At 42.0% G+C, this 12,083-nt stretch overlaps 1 protein-coding gene across 1 annotated transcript in view; it reads right to left on the reverse strand.

The window, feature by feature from the left end:
- The window catches only part of LOC104621538 (amphiphysin-like), a gene marked incomplete at its 5' end in the record, with an annotated part of 66,450 nt that extends 54,591 nt beyond the window's left edge, over positions 1-11,859 (reverse strand). The window contains 1 exon segment of the mRNA XM_010288054.1: positions 11,779-11,859. Within this exon segment, the coding sequence (XP_010286356.1) occupies positions 11,779-11,859 (81 nt within the window).
- Between the last annotated feature and the right edge of the window lie 224 nt (positions 11,860-12,083).

A 12,083-nucleotide genomic window follows, 5' to 3' on the forward strand; every position in this document is an offset into this window, starting at 1 on the left:
AATAGCATGAGTTATTTTCTTTAGCTTGACTAGCACATCTTCCAGTTTGCTCTGAAACCTCAACTGTTTCTTTGGCAAACACATCAAAATGATCTTTCTTTATCTTATACCAACAGCCTCTGAAAAACTCAGAACAGACAAAATAAAATGGGTTCCTCTACTGACTGTATCACAAGTTGGACTTCACAGCTCCTAGGATTTGCAATAAAATCTGTGCTACACCATAGCACATACGTGATCACTAAAAAGCTGTTGTCCAGGACACCTTCAATAGTCTGAAGATTTTGGAAACGTTCCATGTTTATCAGTTCCTGATGTCCTTCAAATTATTTATTTAAGCAGTTGGAAACTACAGGAATATCAGCTTGCAGTCACATTTTCTCACATACATCTATACCATATGGAAAATTCAGCTGCAAAATATAACTGACTGCTTTGGAGTTTCTCTCATATTTTTCGTGTGAAAGTCAGACCCCAAAAAGGTGCATATGTGAATACTTTTAGAAAGCAGAATCTCAACTGGTATAAGCTGTTATAACTCCACTTAAGTCAAAGGACTTCTGATGTCAGTAAAGGATTTGCCATCAGCGACAGCAATGCTCAGAGCATTCAGACACAGAGGACCACAAGAAATTCAGGTTGAATGTGACCGTCTGGGTCTTACAATCCATCTATCTGCAGCTACCTTAAATCTAAATGGTGGCTCTCAGAAAAATACTCACTTGCCTCACCAGTACACACATTGCAATGCAGATTACATCCACCAAACTCACTTGCCTCTCCCAGCTCCCTGCAGGGAACTGAAGGCCTTTAGAACTGGATCCAAAACCCCCAAATCGCAATGCACTGTAAGAAGACAGCAGCTGTTTTAGGGTCCTGGCAATATTAAAGAATTTAGAAGGTGGGCTAATATATATAATAAGATATATGATATTATTATATCATAATAATACCTGAGTGGGCTTAGAAAGCAGACTGACTTCACTTTATGGATTCAACGAACAGAAGGTTGCTTTTACACTAACTTGATCTGAAGTGAAACTCCCTTTTTGAACCTAAATCCATTAATCAACTAAATTCTGAGCACAGCAATAGACCCAGCAGGGTGATAGCTGAGAAGCTGCTGAGTAACAGCAAGAGTGCAGGAGCACCCAGCCCACCAATCTGTCTCTGCTTTGGAACCCTATTTGACGCTCCAAGGCAAACCCTTCCCTTGCTCTGGATCAAAGCTGCGTACCAAAGGAGGGGCCAGACAGTCACAGGTTGAGTGGATTAAACCTCAGGCTTAATTACTTACAACACAATAGGAAGTTCTGAAAAGAGTAGTAGCTTGATGTTGTCTCCCTTAAGAAAATATATATGTGTACATCTTAATACTGTTTAATAAAAAGTACTACCCTAATGCATCATAACAACACATTTTATATTTATATATACATTTACATTTATATATACATAACACGATAGCATCCCAACACACTTCAGAAGCTGACTTTTTTCCACTTCTTTCCATGCCAGAACAAGAGGCAGAGATATGACAGAAATTGTCCGCTTTCTGCGGAGCAAGCCATTAAGTGAACACCACTGTCACCAAAGAAAGGAGATTGAACCCGGGGGCAGAACTTCTCGCCCTCGGATCTGAAGAGGAGTATCTGTAAACACGCAGCAGAAAGAGGAGGGAAGCTCCCCTTTTATGCCTGCCAGTCTCCTCCTGGGAGGATCCCTGGTACTCTGAGAAGTCACACGAAGGTATGGAAATTTTCTTCCCAATTCATATCTTCTTTGGCCTGAGTGAGCCTTTTAGCTTGTGTTGTAAATGGGAAGTAGAGACTCACAGCTACTCAATTCTTCATCATGGTCCAGCTGAACAGGTACCCATACAATAACAATTTTTAGTTATTGAAGAATTCCTGATGTTTCAGAAGCAGCAAACCGTAGCTGGAAGGCTCAGAACCCTGTTAGCTGTCCTCGTGTGCTGTAAAAGGCTTATATTTACTCACACATGTGCCATTTTGTCACTAACTAGCACACCACAAATGGCATGTCAGGGACACGCATTGCTCAAACACCACGTTTATAACTGTACTGCTGTGTAGTTTTAAGACTGGTACCCTAAACCACTATGAGATCTATTGTGGCTGGTTAGAACCGTGAGTCACCAGCAACCGCTGCTCAGGAAATTGTAGAAGGAAAAGTCAGAGCAGTAAAGCATAATGCAAATATCTTGCCATATGTGCTGTTATGAATTCTGACAATTAATTCAAAAGAATAATTTTAGCACTAATCTCCCTCAGTCTAGATTATTAACAGGTCACAAGCCACTGAAATATCTAAGCACCATAGAGCCATATGAATTTTCCCTCATTAGCAAATGTTGTATGACACGTGACATTAAAGCACCCGTAGGCAAGGGCCAGCTCCCCACTGAATTTGAGAGCAAATCTCTCAGTTTCATTTGCAACAGAATTAGACCCCTCTATAAAATACCAGAAATTAAATTTAAACTAGATTTGAAGGGGATAAAACCAGGCTTACTAGAGGTGAGCCTAGGGGTGGCATGCCGGAGTTGGGGGTGAAATCGATCGCCCAGCTCAAGTGCATTTACACCAATACACACAGCATGGGCAGCAAACAGGAGGAGCTGGAAGCCATTGCACAGCGGGACAGCTATGACTTAGTCGCCATCACAGAAACACGGTGGGATGCTTCTCATGACTGGAGTGCTGCAGTGGATGGCTATAAGCTCTTCAGAAGGGATAGGCAGGGAAGGAGAGGCGGTGGGGTGGCTCTGTAGGTTAGGGAGTGTTTTGATTGTACAGAAATCAACGATTGTGAAGACCAAGTCAAGTGCTTATGGGTAAGGATGAGGGGGAAGGCCAACAAGGCAGATGTCCTGCTGGGAGTCTGTTACAGACCACCCAACCAGGATGAAGAGGCAGATGAGACATTCTATAAGCGACTGGCAGAAGTCTCGCATTCGCTGGCCCTTGTTTTTGTGGGGGACTTCAATCTACCGGACATCTGCTGGAAGTACAACACAGCAGAGAGGAAACAGTCAAGGAGTTTCCTGTAGTGTGTGGAGGAGAACTTCCTGACACAGCTGGTAAGCGAGCCTCCCAGGGGAGGTGCCTTGCTTGACCTGCTGTTTACAGACAGAGACACACTTACATCACCTAACAGACTAATTATAATTCACAGGATGAAAAAACTGCATTGCTGGCTCCACACACCTTGCAAACCATGATGTGGTGGTTTTAAAAAGCACTGATTTTAAGATTGCCACATATTTAATGTTCCCCCTTCTTGATGCTTACTGATATACTTTTTTTCCATGAAAAGATGAAAGCATTTGGTGGCTCTGAAACCACTGCTCCAAGTGTCTTCATTAAGGCCATCAATTTTGTTAATTGAGATGCTTCTTGAAGGAGACAAAAAGTAGGTGTCATTTTGCAGATGTTGTGCTCCTCTGAAATGAGATTTCCCAAGAGAGACCTGATGCTTCCTTTATCATTTCATAACTTCTTTTATTTGTTCTATATGAGGCAGCAAAATGAGTCAGTTTCATAATATGCAAGAAAACTCCAGAGGAATCTCAATAGCATACTTAATAGCAAACTTCTCACAGTCAGGTTGTTTGATAACAGCAGGCACGTTCTCACCAGTCTCCAGCACCAGAAATCCATGCTCTTAGCTGACCTGGTCAAACTCAACATACAAATTACCAAAAATCTGTCAAGCAATCTTTTTAAGCTGCACATAAGAGCAAGGGAGGCATGCTAACAACCCAAAACAACATCCCTCATTAGGAAAATTGACACAGCTCTCCACAGCAACATCCCAAACAACAACTTGTTACTCTGAACACTGTAGCATACAGTCAGTGTTGCTGTCAGCTCCCCTTTTCTACTCTCTGGTCTGATTAACATGGTCAGCATTATGTAGCCAGTAAAGACACGTGCACCTAGTGAGATAAGGAGGCTCAGTGTTTCAGGACCTTGTCATCTACAGCATCTACAGGTCTCACACAACTTTAAGGCAGCATTAAGCCTTTTCAGTACTAATGATTCCTGCATATGTTTAGTTTTGGGTTTCTTTTTTAAAGAATAGTATTTAAGCATGTCTTAGCACTGGAATTATGACACGGCACCATGGCACTGTTGGCTGTAAGACTGATGAGACCTACAAAAACTTAATGACTAAAACCATAAAAAACATGTTTTGTACCTTCACCAGCTTTTGTTTCCTGATGCACTAGAAAAATCATTACTTCCACTCAGAAATTAATGGCCACCTTGCCTCCACGAAAGCTGGAATTGGATGACCTATTTGCCAAGCATCATTTATTCACAGCTTTCCAGGCAGAACAGAAGAGTTTGATTTTTCTAGCATGTCATATACAGGATGTAAACACAATACATCTTTACAGGAAAGGTCAGCACAGCATGTGCTGACCAAAACCAAATAAATCACTCCACTTTAGTGACAGTCAAGAGCACTGTCAATACTGAACCTGGAGCATAGGTTAGTTAATATCCTGCCCCACAGAAATGCAAACCAGGTAATTATTAATGCAGGTCCAAGTCTAATACTGGAATTCTGTCATTCCATCACTAAGACATCAGAGAAATAGCTCAAAAGAAAGCATTTTCTGTATTACTTGGAAGATACCCTCTATTGTAATGCGCAGTTGTTAGCCGCAACGTAAAGCAGTGCTGTCTCTGTTGGCAAGCCCTTTAGGTAGTATTTACTAGCAGGTCTTTTAGGGAACTCAGAAGTATGAATGCAAAAGACTATTGATTCAGTGAAGCGTAACAAAATAAGAGACTGTTGGGACAAATCCATAATTCAGTATGAAATACATCTGTGTACCTATTTTTCGATTTCTCAGTCTCCTTATAGTTCCTAGAACTGTCTCCCAAATTTCAGAATCTTAAAGAAATAAATTTCTTCTTGTCTCTTTCTATAAGCTGTAAGAGACTTAGGTTGTGAATTATTTGTCTAGTTCATCACTTGAAAAAAGTTGGGCTTGCAACCTTCTCTGGAAACACAGAGGTTTTTAGCATCCCAGTACCTACCAGGACAGCACAAAATTTCTAGTCCAGCCACTAAGAAGACTCAAGAGTAAGAATTTCATTGTTCTAGTTATTAAGTGACATGATGAGTTGGAGTAAACTGCATCAAATTAAACAGGCTCCTCAGACAATTTGGATGAGTCAGAAAAGTATGAGCCCTGAAGGTAAGAACTAGTAAGCTCTGCCCCGTGTTAGCAGCAACTCCCAGTAGCCAGGTGAGAAAGCTGTGTTCCTGCAGCGATGCTTAACTAACCCTTTTAACTGAACGAACAGTCTCCGTTTCAGATGAGGACTGAACAAAAAATACTTGGCACTCTCCTTAAAAGAAATCCCAACCTTCTTGTCTCTCAACTAAACCTCTCCCCCTCCCCAAGCTAGGATTCTACTTTCATACCTATTACATCTTCCTACAAGGATACTCACGTCCTCAAAGCAGGGCCCAAGTGCAGAGTCTACAAGTCTATGGCTAAAAATAATCTACACATATTACATGTCAAGCTAGACTTTCTGAACATGCACTTGTTCTCTGTTTATGCCTATAGCTGCATATAGATAACTATATTCTTAAATAACATATATAAGCTATGTATTAAGAGGTCTGGTAGAAAACTGTCCAGAACTCCTTGTTGTGAACTGGACCATGTTCAGCCTGTGTGTTAAATCCCAGAGCCGGGCTATGTCAACTATCCCCCGGGATAGTTATCCCAATGGGCTCCTGAAGAAACATGTACCAGTCTGTTTTAAAACTAGTCAGAAATAACTTGATCATTCAGCTTCACTGCCCAGGAGAAAACAATTAGCACAGTTACTAAAGCTGCAGAGGCATAATAGTTCATATCCAAGGGGCAAGAAAAACCAGTCCAGTGTGACAAGGGTTTAGACTTCAGATTTGGAGCAATCAATAGGCAGAACCAAAAAATCAAAACATCGGATCAGCTACTCTCTCCTTTGAAGTGAGGAATTAGTTGGAATGGATCCGGGCTGCTCCTGCAGAGATAATTTTGTAGTGCTAAACAGAGAAGCTCACCTTCCTCAGTATCCTGCCTGATTGGAAATGAATGAGGTTGAGATGAGATTCAATGGTACACTATGCCTCTTCTTGTCTTGGGAAAAACAGCCCCTCAGGCATAAGGTAATTATTAAATATGCATTTCAGGATGAAATGGTAATCACCAGAGAAACCCCTCCTATAGGGCCCAAAATACTTTGCACAGTGTATCGCTTGTATTTGGCTTTTCGGTCATCAAGCATCTTCAGGGACTGCCCCTGAAAAGGTGCCTGTTGGATGCAGTCCCTGCGAATGCAAACAACGCTAGTCTAGACTGTGTTCTCCTGTCTCCGGCTTACTTCAGAGTATCTCTCAGGGACAACATTTGGCATCACCTTTATTTAGCAAAGGAGCCTCCGGTGGACTGCGTTGTATTGAACCAACAATATGTTGCAGTTTAATAAGTGTTAAGAAACCCCTGCAGTTTACTATGGGATTCCACAGACAGTCAAGGAAATCTGGGCATCAGCTAAGGGGAAATAGTGTCTCCCATTCAGAATAATTTTAAAGCTCGCACTTTTTGTTTATTGCCTGGATTCTTTTCTCCATGCACAAGATCAGTAAAATGACAGCTCTAAGGGGAGCACATGAGGTAGGTTTAAAGATGGTCAAATAAATATATTTGACTAATACCCAGAGAAAAGATGATGTTGCAGAACACAGATTGAACAACACATACTGAAGCTCCCCTTCTTCATCATGTTCTTTGTTCAACTTCAGATTAAGACACCTATAACTGTATACATGATTTGGGTGCCTCTCGTCATCTTAGGGCCAATGCAGATTTCTTTAATGCAACCTGTGGAGTCCGGAGGGCAGTTAAGAAAATCCTGTGGTCAAAACCATTCACTCAGCATAGCTGTCTAGTGCCATTTGTGATATACCAACAACTGGCAAACACCACTGGTCCTAAGGGACCTGCCAGCTTTGTTGAACAGCATTTGGAAGCCAGGGAGGACACACTAGGGTCTTGCAAGTGGCAACAGCTGCCAACATTTAGACAACTGACTCACAACCCTCACAGCAGCTGCTCAACCCAGCTGGTGGGGCTGTGCCAGGAGCCATGAGTGACCCCAGTGCAGGCCATGCCTTCACTGATGGGTGCCATCCTGGTGGGTCTGGGCCAGGCGGGCAGAGCCAGGGGCTTGTAAGAGGCTTCACTGACAACACCTGACCTAGCAAGCGTTTGAACCAGGCCCGGGATCTGTCTGGGAGATCCAGATGGGAGCAGCAAGAGATGCAGCTGAAGCACAGGTCCCCTAGGCATGAGGGGGCCATGGCTTAGGGAGGGACTGTGTGCCCAGGGCTGAGCTAAAATGGGACTCCTAGGTCCATGTGCAAGTTTAGGGGTCCCAAATGGGGCAGATCAGTTCCATTAAGGCACAGAGATGCCCCCAGGGGACTAAGGGGTTTCTCTCTTGGCCTTCCAGGCCACGCTGCCTTGCCCAGGACAAGTGTCTAGGAAGACTCAACTCAAACACAGACATCCACATTCAGGTGTCGCAATTTGGAAATGGATCACTCTGCAGGGGCAAGGTTTAGTTGCCAAAACACATATGTCTCTTGCTGATGGAGATGCCATGGGGTGCTTGAGAGAACCACAGAGCCAGCAGGTATGATACAGGACTGTGGCCAAAGCCATGTGCCTCTGTCCGGCACAACAGCTGGGGGCCAGGTGGGACACCATGAAGCACATCTGGTGCCTATGTGTAGGTGGTGAATCTCATCTTGGGTATCTTAACTCATGAATAAACGTTATGAAATCAGTGGCACATCTGATGCAAAAAGAGCACTTCAATAGATGTTAATTGTCTCACAGAACAACTTTAAGACAATGTCATGCCACGGCTGTCAGGCAGCTAAGCATGCTTGTGTGAAATGAAGATCTAGCGAGGACAAACCTTTTCAGGACCCCTAATAATTACACCTGAGAAGCAGCTCTTACTGCAAGGCACACATTAAGTAAAGCAGTCCACAGAAGCAGGTTCTGCTGACTCAGCAACAGCAAAAAAGGCTTTCCATTTTCATCTAATTCTATAAGCTAGCAACCACAGCACTTGACATTTTACTTGCTTCTGACAACGTCGTGAGTAGATGCTTTTGTAGTAGCAACTGCTGTATCTCTGTGTGTACATATACAATATGTAATGTCAATGGTTTTAAACACTAAAATATATTTTAACGGTAGCCTGTAAAATAAAAGAAGTCCCATAACTACATACGGAAAAACAATGAGAGGTAAATATGCATAGACATGAAATAGAACATTGATCTCTTACAAAAATGGAGAAAGCACTATGAGTCATTAAAATATACTTGGGGATAAGGGAATTGCTAATTTACTTCCTGTCATATAAAGAAACTGTAAGATGCAGTTGCTTGAACAACAGAAATAGAGATGAAATCTCGGGTAAATCAGCGATGGACTTGATGATATTTTCACAGTCAAGAAAAATACGCAGGAATTGACTTTTTTTCCCCTCCCTCTCTGAACTTCAGGGTCTATTAAGAGGCTAAACACATCCACAATTAGCTGTGCAGAGAGAAACATTTAAGCCTGAAGAAATTTTTTTGCAATACACTGAAAATCTGTGTCATATATGGGTTTATATATCTTTTGTTTGTTCCACAAGTTTTGATTTAGACTGGCAATTTTCAGTTTACAACTTAAAGTGGAAGGTGAATAACACCTGTATTCACTGTTAAAAATGTAATTTTTTTTTACTGTGGGTTTCAGCTGCAGCAGGTTACTATTGCTGATAGGGAAAGTCCTAAAGCTCTGCAAAGCCGCTGTGCTCTGTTTTCTCCAGATATGGGATGACTCAGTTTCTCCATAGTGATTCATCTGGGTAATTCAGCTCTGGGTTGTTAAGTCCAGAAGGGGCTCTTAGCCAGCTGTATTCAGAAAGAGATGGGAACAGGTCACTGGGGAGTCTAAATGAGCTTTTCCGACAGATAGATCTACTGGATGTATCCTTACACACAGCTTTCTGCTGAGTTTGGTACATACCCACCATCCAATCTGCTATTCAGGCAAGGAATAGCATGTTAAGATTTCAGTTTTTCAATTATCTGTTTTCTGGGTAATGAGCCCTATGCTCTTTCCTTTCCCTAAGCTGCACAGGGAGTCCTCATTTATTATCTTTGGAGAGTATTAATAAAAAGATCATTCTATACTTAAGACCAGTTGACCTCCCAAGTGTTGCAGGCTCAATAAAGTAGGGAAACAAGAAAGACCATTTTCACAGCTTTCAGTTTAACAGGATCCCCAGAGCTCACGTGGCATCAGCTCCTACACACAATTTACAAAGAAACACAGAACTGAAGTGAGTGTCTTCCTCAAAACCAAATTCAGGTAGGTGATACGGCCAGGGAACAGCTAAATCACTGCTAAGTGAGATTGCAAGAAACAAAGTAAAGTTTGGACCTTCTCTCAAACTGCCTCTGCCTTAGAAAGGCCTGGTTAGGTCAGCAACCACCACAGAGACAAATAATAGTGTGGCCAGCAGGAGTAGGGAAGTGACTGTGCCCCTGTAGTCGGCACCAGTGAGGCCGCACCTCCAATACTGTGTTCAGTTTTGGGCCCCTCATTACAAGAAGGATGTTGAGGTGCTGGAGAGTGTCCAAAGAAGAGTAACGAAGCTGGTGAGGGGTCTGGAGCACAAGTCTTATGAGGAGCAGCTGAGGGAACTGGGGTTGTTCAGCCTGGAGAAGAGAAGGCTGAGGGGAGACCTTATCACTCTCTACAACTACCTGAAAGGGGGTTGTGGCGATGTGGGTGTTGGTCTCTTCTCCCAAGTAACTAGCAATAGGATGAGAGGAAATGGCTTCAAGTTGCGCCAGGGGAGGTTTAGATTGGATATTAGGAAAAATTTCTTTTCTGTGAGAGTGGTCAAACATTGGAACAAGCTGCCCAGGGAGGTGGTGGAGTCACCATCACTGGAAGTGTTCAAAAAATGTGTACACATGGCACTTCGGGATATGGTTTAGGAGGCATAGTGGTGTTGGGTTGATGGTTGGACTTGATGATCTTGAAGGTCTTTTCCAACCTTAATGATTCTGTGATTCTGTGAATCTGGAGGGAACTGCAATAGATGCAACAGGCTCTAACTGGGGCAGTTCTGCTTGCAAGCCCCCTGAATGGCCCACATCAACAGTTCAGTGGACCTCAGCACAGGGATCAATCACCCACACTGCCTTTTTATTCTTCAATACCTAGAATTTAATTTTTCTTTTTCTAAAGGTTTTGGACTTGCAGAGATAATCTTGAAAGCAGGACTGAATGTAAATCAAGAAGAGATAGATGCCTGAGTTCCCAGAAGACGTCAGTTCTGCATAGTATTAATCAGTAAGAGTAGTAATTCAGATGCATATAGTAACACTTCATATATTTGCATTGCTAGTTAGTTGTTGTAGATCAAAGCATGAACAAAACTAAGAAAAGGGAAAATATAAGATCTCTGCGGAGTTTCAAAGCTTCTGAGTGCTTCTTCAGGTCTATTAAATTCCACCATCTTCCTGACCTCAAGAAATTTGAGGGAGGAACCACCTTCCTGAGAGAAACAGGTTTCATTGTCATCTTTGGGGAAGAGCGAATATCTACACAGCCCATTGGCTCCTGAAAGCTCCCTCCCTTCTACTGAGAGGAAACTAAAGGCTAACTGACCATAAGATGCAGAAGAGTTAATAAGCAGCAGTCAGGATGCAGCATTTGTGTTAACATGGAAAGGACAGAAGTGCATGTGGTAGATAGGGCTGATTCAGGGCAGAAATTGTGAACATTGGCACAGGCCAATTTTTACATCATGTAGAACGCGTGGGAGTAGTTCTCTCATCCTCCAGTGCCTTTCTGGATGAGCTCTAAATGATAGCTTGCAAAGACAACAGACACCTCGGTTCATACTTACATAACAAGACTAGTTTCTTGGTGGCGTTAATGCAGCTCATGGTAGGCATTAATTTGTACTAGGAAGCTACTATATAATTAATCACAATTAATCACCTTGGAGCCAAAAAGTCTGTCCAACAAAGCAAGGAGTAATTGAGGTTAGAATTTAGGATTGCATCAGGAATAGATTATACACTCTTCAGGGCACCTTAGTTTTCACATCTTGTATTTACAACACTAAGAGCAATTGAGCCTTGCTCCCAATAGTTCTTCATCAGCACTGTCACCACAGCCCCCGTCATCCCTGCACCAACACGGAGCATAACACATAGCAGTCTGAAACTAGTCATCTATTCACTTCATATAAAACCGATATGATTATATACCACCAATGAAAGCAATCCACAAAATGAAATCAAGGAAATACATCTCTTCTTTGTAAGAAGGCAACTACAAATCTGTATTTATTTGGGGTTGGGTTCTGTTCTCAATTATGCTGTTGAAAATGTGCTGTCTCTCCGCTGATCCCAAGTGGTTCTAGCATGACAGTGTTATATATGATTACAACACGTCTTTTTATAAGTGCATTTCTTAGCCCTCTACATGCACAAATCCAACTGTTCTGTTTGAAAATAGCAGAACAAAATCTTACTAAAAAAAAAAAAAATCTTTTTACCTGTTACCCTGTAAGACCTTCTTCAAAATCAGCAAGTTTAAATACACTGTATTCTTCTTAAGACACAATTAAAGAAACTGAAAAAGTAACTGACCTCTTGCCGCTTGAAATTTTGAACATATTCTTCAAATTGTTCATCTTTTGTTTCATCTGCTTTTCCTAGTTTCTGAAGTACCTATATTGAAAATAAAAAGGAATAACAATATTTATGTCAGAAAACAAAACCACTGCTACTTTCAACACTTCTGTTCTTGCAATTAGGCTTAAATAGCATTTTATTTTTGTGGGTGCTGTGTGCACTACTGTTTCTGAAGTTCACACAGGAAACCATTTTGTCAAAATACAAAAGGATAAAAGCAGGAGTATGGTGTGTGTATGTGTGTGTGGAAAGACACTTCA

This window comes from Phaethon lepturus, unplaced genomic scaffold, assembly GCF_000687285.1.
Source record: "Phaethon lepturus isolate BGI_N335 unplaced genomic scaffold, ASM68728v1 scaffold6055, whole genome shotgun sequence".
In the NCBI taxonomy this organism is placed as follows: Eukaryota; Metazoa; Chordata; class Aves; order Phaethontiformes; family Phaethontidae; genus Phaethon; species Phaethon lepturus.